The 7,780-nt window shown below is 38.6% G+C and overlaps 1 protein-coding gene across 1 annotated transcript; it reads left to right on the top strand.

Moving 5' to 3' along the window:
• Positions 1-555: 555 nt before the first annotated feature.
• LOC116215305 (amidase 1-like) lies at positions 556-3,814 on the top strand. Its single transcript, XM_031550961.1, has 9 exons — positions 556-740; positions 868-1,020; positions 1,133-1,257; positions 1,345-1,470; positions 1,805-1,987; positions 2,136-2,283; positions 2,721-2,889; positions 3,186-3,320; positions 3,407-3,814. Exons 1-9 carry the CDS (start codon positions 628-630, stop codon positions 3,557-3,559), a joined length of 1,305 nt encoding a protein of 434 aa, XP_031406821.1. The 5' UTR covers positions 556-627; the 3' UTR covers positions 3,560-3,814.
• The last annotated feature ends 3,966 nt before the right edge of the window (positions 3,815-7,780 follow it).

Raw genomic sequence — 7,780 nt, 5'->3', positions numbered from 1 at the left:
CAATAATATATAACACATATAGTCTTATATTCAAGAGAAAAAGTAGTTTTGGTCCTCAACCTTTTACAGTTTTGCCATTTGTATTTCAAGTCACTTTGTTTAGAATACGATATTCTGAGGTTGAGGCAATAAAATTGATGCCGTATTGATCTATGTAACGGAATTGCTAGTGGTTGAATTTCATTGCAATACAGAGTTTTAGACTGACCTGCTTCCAAGTGCAAAACTACGAGAGGCACAAGCAGCAACTTCCCACAAACTCGAGCCTATTACTCCTCAGAGATCCTGAAATTGACTTGAATTCGGGAAGGCTCGTCCAAACTTTGAAGCGGTCCCAAGCTGCCCGAACATTAGAACCATCTCCTACAAAGTCCCCACGTGACTCGATAATTTGGAGGAAGGAAGGATCGACTATCATCCTCAAAATAAGCCAAAACCTAAAACTGCAGGGTGTATTTGAAATATTAAAGACTTCAGGGTGCAAATTGAGTTCCAATGGGACGGAGCCATGTTGCCCCCCCCCCCCCCCCCCCCCCCCCCCCCCCCCAACACACACACCAACAAGACTGTCGTCGTCACTATCAGACTCCGAAAAACAGAACAGCTGAAGAGGAAGAGGAGAGGATAATGCGGGCAATGGCTTCTGACTATGGAGCTTTCATGACCAAATTCCTTCTCCAACCCGCCAAACCCTCCCCCGCTCTCCCACTGAACGGCCTCACCTTCGCCATTAAAGAGATGTGAGTTGAGTCCCCGCTGCTCTTATCCAGCTCCCACTGTATTCCTTTATCGCCTGTTACTTGATTTGGGCTGCTGATATTCTGTCAATATGCTGCTGAAAAGAGTGATTTATGTGCTGGATTGCAGATTTGATGTGGAAGGGCAAGTCACGGGGTTCGGGAACCCCGACTGGGCGAGGACTCACTCGGCCGCCTGCTCTACGGCTCCGTCGGTGTTGGCAGTGTTAGAAGCAGGTGCTACATGTGTTGGTAAAACTGTCATGGATGAAATGGCTTACAGGTTCGTAGCGATGGATCGATGTTTGGGTCCTCATATTTGAAGTATTATTGTGTCCTTGTGATGTGAATGGTGGGGATGGAACTGATGAAGATGAACGATTATCTCGTGGCAGTATAAATGGGGAGAATAAACATTACGGCACGCCGAGAAATCCATGTGCACCGGATCGGGTACCCGGGGGATCGTCTAGTGGGTCCGCTGTTGCAGTGGGTGCAATGCTTGTAGATTTCTCTCTAGGTAAGACTGTTTCCCCATTAGGAAATGTATTGAACATTAGTTTATCGTCGAGAAGTTAATTGAGACTGAAGGACACATTTGCTGCAGGAACTGATACTGGTGGAAGTGTAAGAGTTCCGGCATCGTACTGTGGAATTTATGGATTTCGGCCTTCACATGATGTCGTTTCAACCAGTGGAGTTATACCAATGGCACAGAGTTTTGATACAGTGGGTAAGATTTAAGGCACTTCTCCTTTTCCATTAGAAATGGTACCTTTGATTTCGAAAGATTAGAGGAGATTACAGACTGAAGAAGACGGGAAAAGTTTATTGATTTTATGCTAGTTCTTTCAGTTTCTTCTCCCTTAATTTTACTGTATGATGACTTAAATCAATAGCACAAATGTTTATGCTTAGTTGCTGATACATGAAACTTCCTTTAACATATTTCCATAACCTTGGCTGGTTTACGCTTGGTAAAAAGCTCTGCTGTTCGGCATCAATTTATTCATATTCTTTATGCTGTTATGATTGGAGTACCATTTAATGATTATGTCCTTCTGCAGGATGGTTTGCTAGAGATCCAAAGGTACTGAAACAAGTTGGAAATGTTCTTCTAAAATCGCCTCAGGTAGATTATGTCAGACCCAGTCAGATCATTATTGCAGAGGATTGTTTTCAGCTTCTAAGCATCCCAACGGATCGGGTGGCTCATGTTTTCGTGAAATCCATTGAGAAGACATTTGGAGGTAACCTTATTGTCCAGCACTGCAGTACCATGAAAAGGAGAGGAAAGAGTTCATATATATGATATTACATAGAATCATCGAATTACTCGTTCAAGCCAGTTTGTTTCTTGTCAGGTGAAACTATCATTTACCGTTGAATAAAATGCAGGTCATGTTGTTAAGAAGACCACTCTTGGGGACTATGTGAAGGATAATGTTCCATCCTTGGACTGCTTTTTGAGTAAAGGAGGTGATGAAAACATCTATAACATACCATCCTTGGCAGCTCTTTCTAGTGCAATGCGATTGCTTCAAAGGTCCAGATCTCTAGCTTCTTTTGCCTTCAACTGGATGTAATGTCGATCTGATCATGGCCCTGTGGTTCAGGGCAACCCCAAGGCCTGCACACAACTTGGCAGGCTTGGACTTAGGACCTTGACAGAAAATTCAGCCTTGTTAAAATTGTCGTGGCTTAGTCTGCAACAGTGGGTTGGCCTTTATAAGGTCATGTATATCTTTATTTTTTATGAACTTTCAGTAAATAGAATTATCAATTTATGGGCTTGGGCAACCCTAGTGTTGGCCTGTCCCGTCAAACGGGCATCCTTGGGCACAGGGCTGGGCTTGGCTTTGAAAATCTGGGCATGGATCTACCTGGCCTAGGCCATGATCTGGTCTGCTCCCGAATGCTCCTGCTTGACTGAGTGAACGTGGAAATAATGAGGAGTTATTGAAACTTTTTTTTCAAGCATAGGTATGAATTCAAGAATAACCATGGAGAATGGGTCGAGACAGTCAGACCCGACTTGGGTCCAGGAATATCAGAACGGGTCTGGGAAGCCGTCAGAGTGACTGAGGAAAAAGTCGACGTGTGTCACTTGGTGAAGAAAGAATTTCATGCTGCTCTTACTGCTTTTCTTGGGGTACTTCCTGAAATATGCTTTTGATCATTACTATCTAATTGTTATGCACTCATTTACCATAGGAAGTTCAGCCACTGATAATTTACAAGACTATTTTTGGTCAATTTGTCCTAAAAGTTCACAAGAGTTTGTTTCTCGTAGCTCGAACATTTAAAAGCATATAAAGTGGTCAATATAGTTCCTTGTTCAGGAGACCAAATTACTGCATTGACCGTGCTTGTTCCTGAAGAACATACCCTTAGTTTAAGTTTCACAAGCAACTTATTTGCAAAATCAACAAAATTTCTTGATTACAGGATGACAGCATTCTCGTGATCCCCACAGTCCCAGGGCATCCGCCTAAATTACAAACGGATCCATCCACTCTCGAGATATTCAGAGCAAGGGCATTTAGCTTGCTGGCAATTGCAGGAGTATCTGGATTCTGCCAGGTATTGCTCTATCCCTCCACTTTATAGACTACAATCTCTTTCCTTCGTAATGTTGATAGATTTTACATCCTCGGCACATTTCACAGGTAAGCATACCTCTGGGAATGTACGAAAATTTGCCTGTTTCGATTTCCTTGCTTGCAAAACGTGGCTCAGATGCATTCCTGCTTAACGTGGTGGAGACCCTTTATGATTCTCTTAGAGAGGAAATCTCCATCGCTGAGAAAGCTAGTTACTGAATCAAGATGTGCTCTTCTCTAGAGTAGTACGTTCCTTCTTCTCTTCAGAAGGTATTCTGCACGCTTGCAGTATTTGGCTGCTCGATGAATAGCCTCTGTTGAAGTAGCGCTCGACACGCTTAGTACAAAGCTGTGAAATTTTCAATGTATAGAATTTCAGTTGGAAGACTGTTCTTTGTGAGGGGTGAAGCTTTGTTTGGTCTGTTCAAACTTATCTGCCGCATTTAAGCCAGCAACTTGATTGCTTTCCTTACAGTGACTGCATATGGGGCTTAGGAAGCCCATGGGGGCAATGATCTGGGTAGAGAACAACCTCAAAAGGAGGTGTCGGATGCTAGTTTGTCGGGATGTCTAAGTAAATGTCGAGGATTGTCCCCTCCCATTCGGGAATAACGAACGTAAAATTGGGCCGAGCCCGTGCACTAGGCACATAAATAAGTTGGTGGGCGAGCCCAATGGTATATCTTCCTAATCTTCCTTCTCTCCCGCTCCCATTAGATAGTGATGACTGATGAGGAGATGAGGAGATGAGACCACTGTTTTCTAAATCCCGCGCGCTCCCATTGAGTGCTGGGCGCGTGATCAAACATAAGATGACTTTCGTTGTGGGGGAGGTCGGACTCTCTGGGGCTGCACCTACAGTCCCTCATTTGTTTGTAACCAACAGGGGAAAAAAGGTCATTCCTAAATTGTATTTGTAGTGACACCGGATGTCCACGTACGAAGAGAATTGCTATTTCGACCGGATAATATGTGAAGAATTTGCCGAAAGTAGATATGGTGAAAGAGTGTAATTTCTATGGAAAGAATGGGCAATCAAGTGGCCACTCACATTTGGCAAGTTAGATGTAGGGGTGTGCAAGTTGTGGTTCGCTTTCTTTTTTTTTTCACGATATCTTAATCCTATTATGTAAGAGACGTGTTTTAAGATTTTAGAATCAGATTTTACCTTATCAGAACTTGTAAATTTTTCTATCTCCCAAAATAAAATAAAAAATGTCAGATCCATAATCAGTAATAACGTAAAATAGAGTGTTGATATAGATTTATATTTTTTTAAAATTGGTGAATGTTTTTAAATATATGAATATTTAAATATAACTAATGAAAAAATTATTATTCGAGTCCAGGTATGAATTTCGATTCCGGTTTTGAGTACTCTATATGTAAGAAGCGGAAATCGAAATCGGTTTTCACCGGTTCCGTATTTTAATATCGAACTCTACCATATTTTCAGTATCCATGCACATCCCTAGTTGGAGGGTGGGATTTTTGGTTGAGAAAGCTTTTCAGAAGAATGTGTTTGCTACTGCATGAATGAAGTGGAATTGAAATGAACGATCATCAGATACGTTCACTCCATTTCTTTATAAGAAGTAATGCTAGACCTTCCACGTCGCAAATGTCGAAAGTATAGGGTCGTTTGGATTTAGAGTTAAAGTTATTTTGATTTTGATTTTGATTGTGAAAAAGGACAAATGAGATGTAATTATAAATTTGACTTGAGAAACGTATTTTTTTGTTGTGTAGTGTGTTGAGTTAAATTAAAGTTAAAATTTTTAAATTGAAAAATATATATTTTTATTGTGTAGTATATTAAATTAAAGTTAAAATTAAAGTAATTCTCGATTCAAACGGGATTACGATCGGCACCCTGGTAATGTTTATCAAAATCAGGGCATTGGTTCGCAGGATTTGGAGTTTGACTTTTCAAAGAAAACGCTTCTCTTTTTCTTTTTTTTTGTATGTTGTTACTCTTTTTTTTGGAATGAGCATTTAATTATGATAACATTTCTTCTTTAAATTATTAAAATGAACGTTCTTTCAAATAGATAATATTCATTCCCCCATTTCTATTTAACTTTTATATAACTACCATATATTTTTCTGTTAATTTCTTATATCTAAATAAATATATAATGATATTTTGGTAAGTTCTTATATTAGTTACGCTCTCCTTCATATTTTGAAGTTCACGTTCCTTAATATTTTTTTTGTTCAAAAAATATAAAAATATCATCATTTTTCTCTCCTTATTATGATATAGAAGTGCTTCATTCCATTTTATTTTCGTGTTCCAAAATTAACATGATGTTTTTCAAGGTGGATACCAATGGACACCTTCCCTTTTCGATATGCTATTCGAAAGTATAATAGTCCCGATCAATTAAATTCGATGACTTCCCTTGCTTTTAAAAAAGGACATATATTCACTGGGAAAAAAAAAAGAACATGTTACACCCTTGCATTTGTTGACATGGCACCTGATGTAACATCACATGTGGGTGGGGAGGAGGGACCCTCGTTGCCCCTCCTTTGTAAAAAAATTATTTTTATTTTAAAATATTTAACTTAGTCAGCGAGGTGTGATCGAAGAAGAGTCCTACCACCAATCAACCAACCTTTCTCTCATAAAATAATTGAAGTGTGACCACAAGGGACCATGAGTTCTTTTTTTATTAATGGAGTGGACACGTCAAAGGATACTTCAATTTTTTTATCCAAAAGCATTTGTCTCGACTCAAGCAGAAAAATGCTCTTCCTCTTTTCAATCTTTCCATCAACTTTTTGCCACATCTATCAACTTATTTAATTTTTTCTTAAAAAATGTTTGACGGACATATATTATATGTCTATAATGTATTCATCTTTCACTTATCCAAAAGAAAAAAATCTATACATTTTTCTTTCTCATTTAATTCCATGAACAATCTTTCCTCGCTTCATATCCAATAATTACACAATTTCTCCAATTAACCGGCCATAGAAAGTTAAACATCGGTTAGAAATAAATTAAAACAGTTTTATCGGCCGTTAGGGCCTATATTCTGTCCGTTACAGCCAGTTACATAACGCCGTTACTGACGATATTTACGTGAAACTAATTCTCCCCGATATATCAGCCTGTAATGGTATCATACTCAACCGATATGAAGTGAGAAAAGATTACATTGATTCATATGTAAAAGTTATCCATTAAATTCTATGCAGTAGGCGAAAGGAACTATCTTCCCTTTGAATTGCAATGATTGGGATGAAATGCTTGAGAATTGATCAGTTATCTATAGGTTATTGTTTCTGCTGTTTGCAGATATACAAGACTGAACAGATCGATATTATTGACATGTTTCTTTCTACTGCTTTCGCATAGAATAAATTCAACAACAGCAAAATAAAGTGAGTAAAATCATATCATCAGACCAAGCGTACCACTACCTAGCTCATGTGTAGAAAAAACTAACTGAATTGGAGATAAATTGAAATGGATTTTTTTTCCAACTTGAGTTGGAGAACCTTTCTTAGTTTGAAGTGATTTGGGATGCTTTACCCTAAAACAAAGCCTCAAGTGCAAGTCTTGTGTTACAAAAATTTTACGATCGGGAGAAATCTTTCCTTTTGTTGGCCGATATTACTCAAACCTATATTGATCAGGCCTGTTGAACTCTCGAATATCAGGTCATGCACACCAAACTTAATTGATTGAAATCGCTCGAACCTAAATTAATCAAATTCGTTGAACTTTCAAAAATCAAGAGAAGTATACCAAATAAAAAGCTATTATATTATAATAACATTAAATTAGAAAATAAAAGAAAAATAAATAAATAGAAAGAGGAAAAGGGTGGGCCCCGTTCTATGAAAAAATCAAAACTCGATTACATTACGAACGGAGCAGGAGTATCCATTGAAATCAAGAAATTACGGTAGAGATCACACTCGTATTTCTCAATCCCCGTTACATGATCCAACTCGAGAAAAGTCATTCAATCCTCTCAATTCTCACAACTTTCTAACTCTATATATCATAAAGCCTCCAAGAGAATTATCGAAAATTTTTTAAGAAGATTATACGTGATACACACCCAAAGTAATTTATCTTCCGAGACTTTTTCCATATTTATAGACAAGACCTCATCCCTTGTATTAGATATATACTATTAATATCCCTAGGAATATATCTTAAATATCTCTTTAAGGAAATTGTGAGTTGCAACGAAATCACATCAAAATGGAAATAAAATCGCGAGATATTCTCTCTCTCGGCCAATTATGCCCAGCATGGAAAAACAGTGCCTCGACACTAGAAAAACTGATGCCTCAGTAAAACTGTGCCTCAGCACACTTCACCGATTCATCATCCTTCTCTTTGGTCGATCTCCGTTCTTGTTTCCGAGTCTTCAAGTCTTCGGGTCTCTTGGATCTTCCGGATTTGATGCAAGA

Source organism: Punica granatum, chromosome 7 (assembly GCF_007655135.1).
Source record: "Punica granatum isolate Tunisia-2019 chromosome 7, ASM765513v2, whole genome shotgun sequence".
NCBI classification, from domain to species: domain Eukaryota; kingdom Viridiplantae; phylum Streptophyta; class Magnoliopsida; order Myrtales; family Lythraceae; genus Punica; species Punica granatum.
This window is presented reverse-complemented; position numbering and strand designations above follow the sequence as displayed.

Excerpts from the sequence above, each read along its gene's own strand:
- LOC116215305 (XM_031550961.1), top strand. The coding sequence starts at position 628 with ATGCGGGCAATGGCTTCTGACTATGGAGCTTTCATGACCAAATTCCTT. Across the intron at positions 1,021-1,132 it reads ATGGATGAAATGGCTTACAG|TATAAATGGGGAGAATAAAC; the intron begins GTTCGTAGCGAT and ends ATCTCGTGGCAG. Across the intron at positions 3,321-3,406 it reads GAGTATCTGGATTCTGCCAG|GTAAGCATACCTCTGGGAAT; the intron begins GTATTGCTCTAT and ends CACATTTCACAG.